The 17500-nt window shown below is 38.8% G+C and overlaps 1 protein-coding gene across 1 annotated transcript; it reads right to left on the reverse strand.

The window, feature by feature from the left end:
• Positions 1 to 10434: 10434 nt before the first annotated feature.
• On the reverse strand, positions 10435 to 12606 carry LOC138057591 (beta-2 adrenergic receptor-like). The gene is made up of 2 exons (XM_068903557.1): positions 12239 to 12606; positions 10435 to 11313 (listed from the first exon to the last, which is right to left on the reverse strand). Exons 1-2 carry the CDS (start codon positions 12604 to 12606, stop codon positions 10632 to 10634), a joined length of 1050 nt encoding a protein of 349 aa, XP_068759658.1. The 3' UTR covers positions 10435 to 10631.
• Positions 12607 to 17500: the final 4894 nt, after the last annotated feature.

A 17500-nucleotide genomic window follows, 5' to 3' on the forward strand; every position in this document is an offset into this window, starting at 1 on the left:
AAATGAGTTATCCAGAAATAAAATTGATGATGCTCTTATAAGGCTTGGTTATTTATTCAGTACAATGAATACATTGCATAAACGCCTACTGTCGTTTATTCAGCGTGGGGACTGAAATGACTCCAAATCCTATGATTTTAAAATCACTTGAGACTTCCAACAATTTGACTTGTAAATTCGCAAGAATAAAATAACCACATGTAGGCAATGATTGCGTGGTATTTGGTGGCTTGTCTTGTTGAAAGTCAATGAATTTAACTTACGATTCAAAATGGTGTTTAAGTTGCAGTCATTAAACTATCCTATCGACATGTTCAAAGTAAGTTATCACAGAAGAGTTATCACACGGCTGATAAAGGTCTCTCCCTCCAGTAATAGTAATTGAGTAATTTTGCATTTCTTTCTATTATATGGATTCAGTTTATTGAAGGCAGGTTTCTAAGGCAGGCCGCTTTGCTTTTATTTCGTGTGTTGAAATAAAAGAAACAGCAAGTATTTACTTCAACACACAAAGGATATTGAAAAATCTTCAAAGAAGGGCGACAGGTGGATATGTTTTCAGTTTTTACAAAGGGAGAAATATCAGAGAATATATGGGCAATTGTTAACATATGCTTTAAATGAGTGAGAAAGACATCAATGGTGGAAGTTGTCTACTCAAAGTGGTTGCCACACCTATTTTGATCACCTTGTAGAATGCCATTGCGATTTGGTAAAGGTCCCTCACTCCTTGTAATAGTAACTGAGCAATTTTGTATTTCTTTCCATTATATTGATTCAGTTTCTTCGAAGCAGGTTTCTAAAGTAAGTATTTGCTGGAAACATGATTTTGGTTCTAAGCAGTTGAACACGGTACTGGCTAAGTTTCACAATAAGGCGTGTGTCTGTCAGTAATGTGGAAGTTTCATCCAAGAAGTATTGGAAATCCGTCGTCAAATTGTTTTTTCATTATTAATTCATTTCCGGGGTCAAAAAGAAAGACAACCATCTATTTTCAACCGGGCGAAAGGGCGAAAAGTAATCCGATCTTTACACCCATTTAAAGTAACTAAAAAGAATAATCCTAAATTATGGTAACGCTCAAAATAAGTACAATGATACAGGGAGCATTTTCCGATTTTCAGATAAGGTAGTTACAAATTCACCTGTCTCCTTTGTTTAATGGCTTTTAAATATCTTTCGTGTGTTGAAATAAAAGACACAGCAAGTACTTATTTCAACACACAAAGGATATTGAAAAATCATCAAAGTAAGGCGACAGGTCAATTTGTTTTCAAAGGGAGAAATAAGTTGGGAGAAATAATTGTTTTCGAAGGGAGAAATATCAGAAAATATATGGGCAATTGTTAGCATATGCTTTAAATGAGTGAGAAAGACATCAATGGTGGAAGTTGTCTATTCAAAGTGGTTGCCACGCCTATTTTGATCACATTGTAGAATGCCATTGTAATTTGATAAATTGAGAAATGTTGCTTCACTTAGACAACTAACTTTCTCGTGTCGTTACGGATCATGACAAGGACTGTAACAGACTACAGCAAAAAAATGGCCAATTTGTTCAATTTCTCACTTTGAGTCTTGAAATAATGGTTAAGGATCTTCAACATCGGTTAATATTACTGAGCAGAAAACAGCAAAAATCCAGTGATGCAGTCACTTTAAGAAGCAGCGAAAAGAAGGGGCTCACGACAGGGAACTGAGCTCGCGAGCTTATCCACTTTTGACTACATTTTGCAGGAATTCGTTTAAGTGTAAATTCAGGCTGACAAGACATTTAAATTGACGTATATATGAACTCCGAAGGAGATTTATTCTTAAAAGATGGAAGAGCTGCTAATTACACGAATGCAAATCATTCTCCTATCCAATGAGTGAAAAGGCATTTAAACATGCACTTATACTGCCGGAAAACGCGCTGTTTAAATACTATTTACCATTGCTATATGGATTTTGAACAAAGATTTCGTACGCTCCTTAGCTTATTACTGGGTTGCCAGTATGGCAATCCCAGTCGGAAAGTGGCTGGGATTTGTTTGCTTTTTTTTTCTTTTTTTTTTCCGTGTCGGTAAAAGTCTTGCCTGTCACTCCCCTGCTAAGTGGTATCTTTGTGCATAGAGCCTTCTGCTCGTATTTTCTTAGGATAGAGAGGTAGTGGAAATGCGCAGATTTCTCTGGTGGACACGGTAGAATAATAAACTTAACCGGCAATGGCGTCGAAAGTCATGTAACGCGAATGGCGTTTTAGTGGATCTTTGAACAAAATATACCCTTATGAAGCTCAATAATGGCAAGTCATTTGGATACTGAACAAGACAGGCGGTGGAATCTCAAAAGCGACGAGTAATGGACTCGACAACAATCTGTCGCCCGTCGAGCCGAAATCAAAGTGAGCTGCATTTCTAAGATTTTGCCAAGTGTGCTGTTATGTAGAACACTGAAACCAAATGGAAAATTCTCTGGTAACTTATGGGTTCAACAAAGATAGAAAACGAATCGAAAACCTTCAGTGGATCTGCAATCAAATCTGCACAGTCTTCAGGTAAAAAAAATTGGAAATGTGACAGCTAAGAATTATTTGAAAGAAACCTTGTCGTTTATTTTGTGCTTCATTATTCAAGGAAAAGGTTCTTCATGAAAACGGTTTGATCCTGAAATTTTAGTTTGTTGTAATATTGCGGATATTTGACACGATTGAGTTTTTTCTCTTCACGCACGTAATGAAATAGGAAGGGGTTTTTGCCTCTATTAGCAAATATGTTGTTTGTTTGAAAAAATTGTTCGCTGGAAAAGGTGGCCTTTATGAATTCATCATGTTTTATGATATGTGTGCTGGATAGTTGTTATGGCAATAGTAAAGCATTTTCTTGTTATCCAAGGAAAAGATTCTTCAGGAAAGGGTTTCAACCTGAAGTACATGGTAATTTGACACGATTGAGTTTCTTGTCTTCACGCACGCAATGAAATAGGAAGAGGGTTTCGCCTCTAAGAGCAAATATGTTGTTTGTTTCAAAAAATTGTTCGCTGGAAAAGGTGGCCTTTATGAATTCATCATGTTTTATAATATGCGAGCTTAACTAGATAGTTTTTATGGTAATAGTAAAGCATTTTCGTGTCAAATTGAGGTTAGCGTTTTTCTGTTGTGCTAACTTAATGAAATATAAATATACATTCTGCCTCGTGAGTTTGTTATTCTCGTTAACCAGCAATGACGTGGAGAGTCATTGCAATGCGAATGGCGTTTTAGTGTATCTTATGTTGTTTGTTTCAATAAAATGTTTCGTTGGAAAAGGATTCTGTGATATTTTCTGCCTTTGCGAATTATAATATCATGTTGTGTATTGAATTTTCGAGCTTAAGGTTGAAACGTGATACGGGAGGATATTTTTAGTATTGCTCTGTAAGCAGGAAAGGTTTCATGAAAATAAACAGGTCTGTTGGAAGCGTGCTTGAGTTTCAACAAAATGAGCCCCAAAATCAGCAAAAAATTGTGACGCCGGTGAATAATAAAGTAGCTGCTATTTGCAAAATGATGGAATTACCTGGTGATAAATAACCTCGTCTTGGAGAGTAAATTTTTGACTTTGCAGAAACATTGGTGGGCGATTGTGATCTTTGTTTTGAATTCGCTCATTTATTGTCAAACTTTATAACACTTGACAGAAAAAGAAACTTACGAAAACCCGGTATCTTGCCATCATTTGACACAGATGCTTCACTGTTTTGCAAGTAAACATGCCGTGGTAACTTAATCACGGCGCCCGCTGAATTCAGGCGATATCACTTTCGATTTTGCGATTTATTTGTGCAGCCAAAACGTACAATAACAAAATTGAACGTAGCAAAATCTCCCAAAATGTTTGTCGCTGACCGTAACTGTTTATATTCTATATTCACGGTTCAAAATTAATGTTGTTTTCATGTCGTAAATATGTTATTCTCGAGCGACCGTCCTGGAAACTTCCTTCTGCTCTTTCTAAAAACTGTGTATCAATATTTATTTACTTTTTCATCAATATTTGTTTTTGCATAAAGCAAGCTAACAAAATCTGTACCTTGCTGAGTTCGCTTTTGTTAGCGTTAATAGTATTTTCGGTCCAATGCTTCTGTTGTACGAAGGGGTATATGTTTTTGGTCACCCATCCAGACACTAACCCCGCCGCTGTCAGCTGTCAGATGCTCAGAAAGCACGCTTAAACTTGTGGTGAAAAGAAGTTTATCAACATGTCAGCCCAGAAGCCAATGTTTCTCACTTCCCATGTCTTCTCAGGCTATTTACCCAAGACTTCTACCATGGCACTACAATGATAGACAATACCAAAACAATATCGTGCACTGTTAGAGCTAGATATTACGCAAGGACAGATCTGTTTCGTCGTACGAACGAGTGAGGACCTGTGAGCCAAAGGACCTCTGCTGGTATGACTTCTGGGTGACCCCTTAAATGGTCTTAATGACCCCCCAACTTAAAAAAAATTGTCTGGAACGGTGCACGTACCACAGGCAACCCAGTGTACCCTCAAGGAGGGTTTAGTATATACTTAACTCTGCGCACTCTCCAATTAAATTATTACTTAACTGCCTTGTGCAAATTAAACATTTGAATACTAAGTATCATCATTTAGTATAAACCACACAAGTGAATAGTGCTTACTGTGCATTCTGATTGGCTAGCTTGGAGGTGAATAACAAGCACCATTCAAACCGTGAGAAAAACGAAATGGCTTCCTGTTTCGCTTTATCAGTAAACTCTGCTCGGATTATTTTGTATGGTGTATAATAAAACAATTGGTCACCTCAGTGTCTGTGAAAGTCGCGACTCGGTTAATATCCACCACAATTCACCTCCACTTAAGCTTCAGGGAACAATTCTTAACTATCTAGTTTGCCTCGTCCTCAACGAAATAATGAAATTCTTCCACGGAAATGAATTCATCTCAATCCGTTATTACGTAACGACTTTTTAAAACAAAGAAATGAATCCGAAATTGTGAATAAACATATACGAGCCGGCTCAAGGAGTAGATACGAAAGACCGCGTAAAAACATTAAGAAATAAGAAAAACCCTTCACAACTGAAAAATCTGTATTTATCATTATAAAAGGTGAATGCGTTTATCGCAATTTCTGCGTTGAAGGGGGACGGAGCTCCACTGGACCGCCAACTTAAGCAGGGGTTTCAATAAAATCTCAACTGCTGGCTGGTTTGAGAAGAGTAACAAGAGGCCCAACAACCACTTTCTCTAGGATGGAGTGTCGACTGGGAGCATGCCATTTTAAAAGATTATCACCAAGAGTCAAATTGACGATCACGTTTACACAACTAAATGGCTTTCATTGTCAAATAAATTTTAATCTTTGGTTTGAAAGAATCTGTCTTTAATCAGGAGCCCATAACCCTCCTGCTCCTGTTCCTGCTTTAATTTCTTTAATTTATGGGAAAAAAAAGTAGCCAGCTCCTCAGAATGAAGTATCCGACGCTGTACGTCAGTTGTCGATACTTACTGAAACCATTTTGGCCCAGGAATGCGGAAGGGGGCTGGGATGCTAGTCGTCTCTCTCAGGGGTATAAATTTAGGATTATGGTCTCACTTAGGGTGTTCTGGGCAAAACGCCATCATATGTAGCCCGTATGTAGCCGTGAGCTTATCGTTTAGGGTTGCAAAGAATAAATATAAAAATATATATTTCATTAATATATTTTAAATGTGGTCTCTTTTAGGGGTCAAGAAAGCTTGGTCCGAAGCCCAGATTGGTCTCCTTTAGGGGCTTCATTTCCGACGAGCACCGGGTATTTTGGACGGTATGAAAAAGAGGAGTCATCGATTTGGCGTTTATTTATATTCTCCATTTTCACTTTCCCCATAACACACTTTGTTTGCCCTCCACATTGAAACCACATAGAAACCATTGTTTCAAATGCTCTTGGGAATATGCAGTTTCCCAAGAGCATTTGAAACAATGGTTTATGCAAAATGTGGGGGGTGCATTATGGGGAATACGAAAATAGAGAATTAGAAGAGATACGGATTTTTGCACTACTTGTACTCACTTGAACTTTGTTACTTACCAATATCCATCCCTTTATTTGTGCCGGTTCATCGTTGCATATCACGTAGCATGAACCAATTTAGCCACTAAGCAGTGTCGGTGTAATCATGGCTGAGCGAAACAACAACCTTTTCACATGAAGTCTATTACATCGTTCATTCCATGGGATGCCTTTGGAACATAGGCACTCCACGGTTAAACTTCCCCATCTTAATCAAGTGAAGCACTATTTCCGAGGAGCTGGAGTGGATCCGGAATTTATCCTCCATTGTCAGTCTAGTACAGGCTGGTAAGTCGTGACGTCCCAATAGCCAGTTGGACCTACGTCAGTGAAAAAAGGAGGAAACGGTAAAAAAAAAAAAACAACAACAACATCAACAACTCAGACTAAAGGAGAACAATGTTCAAATAGCTTTTTGAAAACAAAAGGCAATTCGAAGTGGAATCAACAAAATGTGAATTCATGTAACTTGATCAGTCGAAAAGGGTACAAAGGACACGAGGAGACCTCACGAAACAACGCGGCCTATTTTTGGAGTGAAAACACTAAAATCTTAGATTGCTAACTAAATAAGAGAGTCACTGTTACCGGGAGAGAGTTCCAGATTTTGGGACCTCCGTTAATTAGTTGGATGGATTGTATCATTTTGTCTGTAATGGCAATGAATGTGGGAAAAATTCTCCGTTACTTGACTATTAGCAGCTTCAACTAAATTGTTGACAATACTACACGGCTGTACATAGAGTGCGCGATCTTCCGGGACGAACGCCACTTCGGTTCGAGTTTTCTCCTAACATGTTTATTCGAGGTGATTCCTGACATGTAACTAGGGAGTTACTGAGAAAAGTGAAATCACAGGTTAGCCTTGTTGTGTACTAAGTAGTTGTTTGCCAGTCACCGGCATACGTACCGGAGAGGTGGCTCACGATAAAGAAGATAAACACAGGCTTTCTCTGCCAGAAACAAGGCTTTTTAACAAAAAGATCAAATGTTGTAATCATACCGTTACGATCTTTCAACCATTCCCTTTTAGACAACCATGGACGATGAGAGAACCTGGATGGAGGCTCGTACTGCGCCTAAAGGTTAACATTTTTCTGCGCACCCGTAGGGTTTTGTTTGTATTTGTGGACGTATTTTTGTGCGTGCAACGTTTTTAACTTGTTCACTAAAATATTTCCGCTAACTCTTTTGAATAAAGATAAAGAAAGAAGTAAATGCTCAATTTCGTCTGAAAATTTTTTTAATATGTCATGACCCTGTGTAATGGGGATATCGTTGTATTATTCTTTCGCTAATTTTTATCCAGCAAAATTCCGAGAAGGAATGAAGCTTTCCCGAAAGATCATTGAAGGGGCGCTAGAGTCAAATATAACCTACCGCGCGACATGTCCCCCGTAGATGTTCGCAAGTTACTAACCAATTGAGACGTACAAGATCATGATAACCCCCTTAATTAATCTGTAGAATCCACAAATGCACAATTCCATCATGCTTGAACATCTGATCCACAAGAGAGAGGCCAAGTATGATCTGCGCCATCAACATCGAGTAAGCGTCCCACGTTACGAAACAAACCGTCAGGAGGATCCCCGCGTGGCTAACGCCAGAGCCCAAAGGGGCCTCGCTCAGTATGTGTCAAAACGTCAGAATGTGTCAAATTTTTCAGTTGTGAATGAGGCTATGCACAGTTTTATCTAAGCTGCTCATTACTTTCCAGCAATAAAAATAAAGCGTCACAGAGTTCGTTTTTCAGATTCAAGCCTTTAAAGACAACTGAGACATGAGACATTTTAATTAACTCTCCAGATCAGACGGTTGTGTACGTGGAAGATATGCCCACCACGAAAGTACCACAGAAGTAATTAAGACTGCTAAATGGGATTCCTTACACTTTATGTACAAAGTCAAGTTGGAAACATTAGCATATGACATTTTTTATGATTGTACCCTTCCTCTATGGGTCATCAAGTTTAACCAAGAAGATTTCTCCTATCCATCATTTACGTACTACGAATACGCTAACAGTGCCTCGCTTTAACACATATTTTATGAAAAATTCAATAGCATTCAGAGTTTCTATTGTGTGGAATCTCGTCACCCCGGATTTCGCAAAGACATCCAACGTCAAGAACTATATTGGAATGAAAATAATTAGGATAGTAAGCGCGCTATCATTGGTCAATAGCTGTGTTTAGATGAGAGTACATCTATCAAAACACAGCTGTGACATCAGACGAATTCTGATTGCTTGTGCGTTGTCAGACGTGCGTTTTGATTGACTGATATGAAATATGAGCGTGTACCAAGAAAATCTGTTTTAATCTAGAAGAGTTAAAACCAGCATTTTCCTTCCGTTTGTCGAATTATCTTTGAGAAATATTTTATAAAAGCAATAGAGGACTGTTTTTCCGTGTTTCCATAGCCTCATCTAAACAAGAGGGGGAGTTGGGACAATTCGAGACAGTTATGCAAACCCGCGACTGCGTCTCAGGTTTGCATAACTGTCTAGAATTCTTCCAACTCCCACTCGTGTTTAGATAAGGCTATGGAAACACTGAAAACGTCCTCTATTGCTTAAACAGCGATGTTTCTCGTGACGTCACTCCTTGTTATTAATATGCCAACCAGAACCTAATTGGCTGTTGAAACAATGACTTCTTTTGTTCCGTGGTTGGCAAAGACATGTGAAGTCAATGTTTGTAAACAAGAAATATCGCTATGGCTCGGCGTGTTGGGGAGCCTACTTCTGCAGTATGTGAGCGTTGCCAATGATTACTTGTTGTTTGGATAGCCGTGGATGTAATGATAAATCGTTAACTTTCATAAATTGAGTACTTGCCAAGAACGTAATTAATATAGAGATTCTTGACGTTGAAGTCCCAAAGGTGAACTCTAGGCCTTAGTGGCGGATGAATGTGTAATGCATGTTTCACCTACAACATTCAGGAGGTTATGAGCTGTTTGCTTGGTACACCAACTGAAAATTGAGACTCGTGCCGCAGCCAAGGTGTTGAGTGAGGGTGTTACAGGTCATTTTCCCCTCGCCCCGTTCACAATGGTTACACGCAACGGATGGTGGGAGAAGAACAAGTCTAAGAATGGAGTTTAATTTACGTATGCGGTACACTCTTGTTTCGATTGAAAGCTCTCCTTTTTCATAGGTTTCAGAGCACTTTTAATCTGGATAACAACCGTACTTGGCACATAATCTGCCCTATATGCCATCGCCATAATCCCCCATTCTTTTCGTGCTCACATTATTCACTTTCCTGATTCCCTGAGTTTTGAATAGACCAATTTCGATATATTAAAATTCAGTCTTAAACAAAAGGCATCATCTCGAGGAATAAACTCACACAAACCCTTAATTCAATTCCCAGAGCCCCGAGACGTATACCTTTTGGTCATGACTGAATTTCAATATACCGAAATTGGTCTATTTCCTAGCCTGATTTTTACGCGAAGTCTGTAACGTAGAAGCAGTGTATATTTTTTTGTAGACAGACATATTCAACAATGACAAGGAAAAGTTACGTTTATACAAACGTTGGCCGTGTAGCACTTATATTTAAACAGAGTTAACTGAATAGAGTGTAATGTGAAGTGCTAGATTTTTATCCCATATGAACCTTGTGAGCGTTAGCCCTACTGATGGAAATGGGCCCACACAAGGACAGAGAAAAACTCTAACCAGGGTGGGAATTGAACCCACGACCTTCGGGTTAGATCCCTGCCGCTCTACCGACTGAGCTACAAGGTCAGACGGGAACAGGCCGTGGGAACTGAAGATGTTAAAGTCACGGCAATCAATATGTACAAGTACAAGGAAAGGTTAAGTTTATACAAACGTTGGCCGTGTAGCACTTATATTTTAAACAGAATTAAGTGAATAGAGTGTAATGTGAAGTGCTAGATTTTAACATCTTCAGTTCCCACGGCCTGTTCCCGTCTGACCTGGTCAGAGTTTTTCTCTGTCCTTGTGTGGGCCCATTTCCATCAGTAGGGCTAACGCTCACATGGTTCATATGGGATAGAAATCTAGCACTTCACATTACACTCTATTCAGTTAACCATATTCAACAATGACTCTATGAGCGTGCGTTGGATATGAGATAGCAAATGGCCTGCAGGAGGCGTAGCGCCGAATAAATTATATCCCATTTCATATTCCGAGAAGCACGATTAAAATAATTGCTTCATGAAGTTTTATTAAACTCTGAGCTGTTTCAATTTTACGAAACGACCAACGAAATCAGCCTCCATATAAGGTCATACGATATATTAGCCGATAAGAGAGGTTGAAAGTTGTATATTTGCAACGGGTGACTTTTCGTTGGTTCTCTTGGTGTAGATTTCGAGAGCGGTGCAGCCACGCCAGGAGACCCAAGATCTGTTTATCGATAACAGGAAATGTAAACAAAACTAAAGCTTCAATTTATGAGCGAAAGCAAGGCCTAACACGAAAACAAAATCGGAATCGCAGTTCCTTTTGCTGAAGTACCGATGAACAGTACTGCATGGGGAAGCATGATCTTGCCATTTAGTTTTTCCAAGATTCCTGGTTCTTCATTTTTCTGTTTTAGTTGACTGAGGAATTGTTCAGTTCCCGCAAATGTGTTTCTCCAGTCTTCGTTCTTAGGTCATCGTGTACATTCGCTGGCACTTCCACGTCTACGCGTCCCACACGATGAATTCCGAGCAACCTTAAGTAGGCTCTCCGATAAGAAGGATTCATGACGCCATAAATGATAGGGTTTATCGCTGAACTGGAAATGCCAAATATACTATACATGTAATAGGTTTCGCGGTTCAATTCCCATCCCGACCCGAGAAAGTTATCCACAATCTCCAGCACTAAAATTGGAGTCCAGCAGAAGATAAAGGCAACCACGGTTACAAACAAGATTTTTGTTACTTTAATATCCTCTAATGAGAGAGAGACCTTCCTTGTATTTCCGTTCCGGAGATTCTTTGCCACAGTTCTCTCATGGATTTTTAGCGCTTTGAAAACTCTTAGGTAGCAAACGATCAAAATTACCATTGATATTCCGATGAAGATGTAGCCGGGAAGAAGCAGCAACGAAAACTTGGACTCAAAGAAACAAACGAATTTCCCGGGTTGAAACACGTAATCCTTACCAGCGGCGGTGTATGTCAAAGGAGTTGATAAGGCTGCAATCCAGCCTCCAAGGACTATAAGTTTGGCTTTGGCTGAAGTGAAAATGACTCTATACATCGAGGGTTTAACGATGCGGAAATACCTAAAAGAAGGGAATATAGAGCTTAATGCTCCGCCCATGTAAAAAAAAGGCCTCGGCTTGGCCTCAGCTTCTTCGGTTTAGGGTCTCTCTTCAGAGTCCTACCACAATAAAGCTTAATAACTTATTCTCTTTGTTTTCGTAAAGTCGGTGAAACTAGTGAATAGCACTGAACCAGCGAAGTACTCGATGAGGAAACGTTGCCATGAAAACGTGGCTTATATTTAATTCTTTTACTGGGACAGAAGTGCACGAAATTGCAACGCGCTGTCATTTTTAAGACTCAAATGTCGTCTCATTCGTGGGAAGCGAAAGAAACACGGTATGGTTTTTACATTTTCTTGAATTTAAATTAGACTAGATTTCAAATTCACGTTACCGCCGAAATTAACAAATAAAAAAACCGGTGTCTGCGAGATAAAGAAAATTATCAGCTCTTACTATAATATTCCTGGGAAGATGCAAAAATAATAACGCTATGCTAGGGTTAGATAATTTCATGCTAAAGTGTGTTTCCCCCAGAAAACGACGAGTAAGAACAAAAAAGGAGTCATCACAGTTTTTGTTGTGACAGTTTCGTAATCTAACGCTTTTCTCTTATACTATTTTTCAGAAATCTTGTCAAAAATAAAGAGAGGATAGGTTGTGAAATCAAGCCACTTTTGAACACTTCCTTCAAATTGTTGGGGCGAACATTTGTAAAGAAACTCTGACAAACACGAGGAAAGATTAACCTTTAAGGGCACATTTTTTTCGTTTTTCGGCAGTTGAACGAATTCCATTCCAAAGTTAAGCGAGATGAGCTTTATCTAGATTCTTGCGTTGGGTGAGGTGGAATCTCAGTGACTCCTTCTGTCTGATTTAAAAGAGATGGAAAATGACAAATAACTCAAGTTTAATTTTGACTAAGGAAAGAACTCTCACTCACCGGTTTATCGCTACCAAAGCAAGGGTGCAAATTGAAGCGCAAGCTACCCACAAAACAAGGAATCCCTGGATCTGACAAATAAGGTACCCAAAAATCCAATCTCCAACGATTAGAACACTAAGAGAAAATGGTGCACAGATGTCCAACATGATGACATCAGATATGGCCAAGGAAATTACAAAATAAGCTGTAATGTTACGAAGTCGATGATTTTTATACAAAACCAACAACACTGCAGCGTTACCAAGAGTGCCGACGAATACGATAAAAGCGTATAAAAATGATTCGCCAATTGTGGAGGAAATCGAGCGCGTAGCGAGTTCTTTATAAAGAGGGGACCCGTCTGCGATTATCGTTGAAGAAACCATTTTGCTGATCAGTGATATAACCACGAGTCGACGCCCTTTCGTGTAAAAGGGGTGACTATTGTCTTATGTTTTTGCAATGTATCAATTGATTGAAGTGATGGTCGCACTTATTAGAGCACTTATACCACTGACCCTGACGTGTTTCAATCAGTAATTTAAAACTTTCATCTAAAAAGTCAACGTCATTGTGGCAAAGGTATGTTTATTCATGTCAAAAACAACCATTTATTTGAACCGGACGAAAGGGTGAAAGAATTAACAAATGCTAAATTATGGTACTGCTCAAAACATGAACAATAATAAAAATACAGGGAGCATTTTCCGATTTTCAAATAGTTACAGAACAGCAAGTATTTACTTAAATACCCGAAGGATATTGAAAATTCATCAAACAAAGGCGACAGGTGAATTTGTTTTCAATTCTTAAACAAAGAGAAACATCAGAGAATATATGCAATATCCAGCGGATAAACAATAGCAAAACCAAATGAGTTATCCAGAAATAAAATTGATGATGCTCTTAAAAGGCTTGGTTATTAATTCAGTACAAGCCCAGATTGGTCTCCTTTAGGGGCTTCATTTCCGACGAGCACCGGGTATTTTGGACGGTATGAAAAAGAGGAGTCATCGATTTGGCGTTTATTTATATTCTCTATTTCACTTTCCCCATAACACACTTTGTTTGCCCTGCACATTGAAACCACATTGAAACCATTGTTTCAAATGCTCTTGGGAATATGCAGTTTCCCAAGAGCATTTGAAACAATGGTTTATGCAAAATGTGGGGGGTGCATTATGGGGAATACGAAAAGAGAGAATTAGAAGAGATACGGATTTTTGCACTTCTTGTACTCACTTGAACTTTGTTACTTACCAATATCCATCCCTTTATTTGTGCCGGTTCATCGTTGCATATCACGTAGCATGAACCAATTTAGCCACTAAGCAGTGTCGGTGTAATCATGGCTGAGCGAAACAACAACCTTTTCACATGAAGTCTATTACATCGTTCATTCCATGGGATGCCTTTGGAACATAGGCACTCCACGGTTAAACTTTCCCATCTTAATCAAGTGAAGCACTATTTCCGAGGAGCTGAAGTGGATCCGCAATTTATCCTCCATTGTCAGTCCAGTACAGGCTGGTGAGTCGTGACGTCCCAATAGCCAGTTCGAACTACGTGAGTGAAAAAAAGGAGGAAACGGTAAACAACTCAGACTAAAGGAGAACAATGTTCAAATAGCTTTTTGAAAACAAAAGGCAATTCGAAGCGGAATCAACAAAATGTGAATTCATGTAACTTTTTTTTTTTTTTTAAATTTTTGTTTCTTTTTTTTTTTAATAACATTTCTACCACAGTTAACACAAACTAACGTTACTTACGGAACAATACTGCACTACTTGCATTACACTATTTACAGAATGATAACAATTATCTTTATGACATGCAAAAAGACAGGAGACCTCTGCTAGCAGGGAATTAGAACAGAAGCTTTGCAGCCTGCTACGTTTTGTAGTCTTTTGGTTCATTTTCGCTTCTTGGTTTATCCGTTTATATAAACTTCATCTCAGGCTTTGTGAGATACAATTAGAAAAAGCTGTCAGGTTGAACTAAAGTGACCGTTAAATATAAGTATTCCGATTGAAAAAAAGGCATGTGGCCGTCTACCAAAGGATTTCACATTTCGTATATCTCCATGGGCTCCCATCCAGATACCAACCCTGTCCGACAGGGCTTCTGTGAAAGTGAAAGCATCTCAAAGGACGAGTAGTGATTATATTGACCACTGTCAGGCTAAATTTGGTGATTCACAAGTCTTTTTCATGTATAGTACTTAAGTCACACAAAAAAGAGAACTAATAAACACAGCACTTGTCGCTTCAACTTGCTGTGAAAAAGAAGTTGAACGGTGAAATCGGAAATGAGTAACATCTTTGATGTCAATGTTAATCTATTTCCTTTTATTTCCTTCAATCTTTCAAGGTTTTGTATTGTATTTTACTAGTGACCACATGTCCTCTTAGGGGATTATTTTACATTTCGTTTCCCCAGAAACGATGCGTAGTTATTTTTACCACAATCAAACACGGATCGCATTTACTTACGACTGGGAGTCTACTCAAAAGCAAAGTATACAGTTTCAACGAACGAAATAATATATGAAATGAATCATATATTTAACTGCGGATATGAAATCAAGTGGAAGCCATAAATTCTCATAACTGCAAGGATCATGGCTTCGCTTGATTATATAGTTTCAATCAGTCACATGAATCACAGTACTCGGCGCTTATTAAACCACCTCAAGATGTACATCATATGTGCTCGTATCCTTAAACTATTGTTTTCTTTCTTTTTCAAGTAGGGTCCAGAAGGGGTCCACGTTTTGTAAGACCTATTTAATCTACGATGAAATGATATATGAAATCGATCATATATTAAACTGCGTATATGAAATCTAGTGAAGCTATGATCCTCGCTGTTTTGAACGCAATTTTTGCAATTGCGTAGAGAAGCCTAAAAAATTCAGGACTTCAACGGGGTTTGAACCCGTGACCTCGCGATACCGGTGTGACGTCAGTGGGTTCATAGCTCAGTTGGTTGGAACGTTGCACTGGTATCACGAGGTAACGGGTTCAAACCCCGTTGAAGTCCTGAATTTTTCAGGCTTCTCTACGCAACTGCAAAAATTTTGTTCATAACTGCGACGATCATAGCTTCACCTGACTATTAAAATCTCCCTTCAATTCTACGCACGAACCGCAAGCATAATTAAGATTCTGCCTTCCCCTCGGCAGCATTTCTACCATTTAGGCAACCTAGTTTAGGGGCAGTTGCGACCACAGTAACGATTTGAAAATTGTAAAGATTCTAAGGTATAAGTGTTCATCAGTCGTGTCAGGCAAGTCCACTTTCTACCTCTACCGCCTTTCCATGAAAGCAGTGTGAAATCTTGTCAATCTTGGTGATGAAAAAGTCATCCTTAAAAACATTTGCTGAGCTGACATCTGAAAATCACATGTGGTATCGCTTTCTGTCATTTTTTCGGTCGCACGAATTCTCGGTGATAACAGTTGTTTAAAGAAACAAATTTCGCAGCATACATGCTCAATTTCGTCTGAAAATTATTTTAATATGTTTTGACGCTGTGTAATGGGGATATTGTAACAGTTGTATTATTCTCTCGCTAGTTTTTATCCTGCAAAAGTCCGAGAAGGAATGAAGCTTGTCCGAAAGATCATTGAAGGGGCGCTATAGAGTCAAATATAACCTACCACGCGACATGTCCCCCGTAGATGTTCGCAAGTTACTAACCAATTGAGACGTAGAAGATCATGATAACCTCCTTAACTAATCTGTAGTATCCACAAATGCACAATTCCATCATGATTGAACATCGGATCCACAAGAGAGAGGCCAAGTATGATCTGCGCCATCAACATCGAGTAAGCGTCCCACGTTACGAAACAAACCGTCAGGAGGATCCCCGCGTGGCTAACGCCAGAGCCCAAAGGGGCTCCGCTCAGTATGTGTCAAAACGTCAGAATGTGTCAAATTTTTCAGTTGTGAATGAGGCTATGCACAGTTTTATCTAGCCTGCTTATTACTTTCCAGCAATAAAAATAAAGCGTCACAGAGTTCGTTTTTCAGATTCAAGCATTTAAAGACTACTGAGACACGTGTCAAATTTTTCAGTTGTGAATGAGGCTATGCACAATTTTATCTAGCCTGCTTATTACTTTCCAGCAATAAAAATAAAGCGTCACAGAGTTCGTTTTTCAGATTCAAGCATTTAAAGACTACTGAGACACGAGACATTGGGAGATATGCCCACCATAGAAGTACCACAGAAGTACTTAAGACTGCCAAATGGGATTCCTTACACTTTATGTACAAAGTCAAGTTGGCAACATTAGCATCTAAGATTTTTCATGATTGTACCCCTCCCTCTATGGGTCATATTTTAAGAAACGGTCCAGATAAGAACGATAGCAACAACGGCAACGAACATGTTGGAATTCAATTGGTATGCAAAAAGGTGATAACTTTTCTATTGTCTGTACTTACTTCTGATTGGCTTAAACAGCAAACGGTTAACAAAACTTCATAAAGCAGTATTATATTCATCCTTACTTTCCAACCATCTTCCATCTTTCATCTGGTCTCAGTTTAAATGAATTCCACAGAAATCGTATGTGGGGAATATGTAAAATTGTAAACGTTTCTTGGCTTTTGTTTTCAACTCTTGTGATTGGTCGAAATCTTTTAACACAAAAAAACACCCTTTCAAAGTGGGCTGTAAATGAATTTTATTGCGTTAACTGCCTTCCCGTAGGTTTATGCATTCTCTGTGTAAAAATGATAACATTCCTATGTGGGGAAAGCCCCGTTGCCGCATAACAAAGGAAATTGCTATCCACCTTACACGGATCATTACTTAACAAAGAAAATTTCTCCTATCCATCATTTACGTACCACGAACACGGTAACAGTGCCTCGCTTTAACACATTTTTATGAAAAGACATTCAACGTCAAGAACTATATTAGAATGGCCTCCAAATCCGACAAATTACGTAACTTAGACTTTCAGGGAACCTCCGCAAACAATATCTCACAATAATGATAACGATTTTCTATATTATTAAGATGATTTTGATGTATTTTTATTCGTTAAGTTTTAGTTAGTTTAAACGCATTACCCAAAGCCAGGGAAAAGCGCCCTGGGGACGAGGTTGTAAATGCACGACCCCATCGACTCACGCTTTAATCACCATCGTGTTGAAATAAAAGCTGTTGTATTGTATTGTATTGTATTGCTACCATAACACTTTATAAAATAATTAGGATAGTACTCGCACTCTCATTGGTCAATAGCTGTGTTTAGATGAGAG

This window comes from Montipora capricornis, chromosome 7 (genome assembly GCF_036669925.1).
Source record: "Montipora capricornis isolate CH-2021 chromosome 7, ASM3666992v2, whole genome shotgun sequence".
Lineage (NCBI taxonomy): Eukaryota > Metazoa > Cnidaria > Anthozoa > Scleractinia > Acroporidae > Montipora > Montipora capricornis.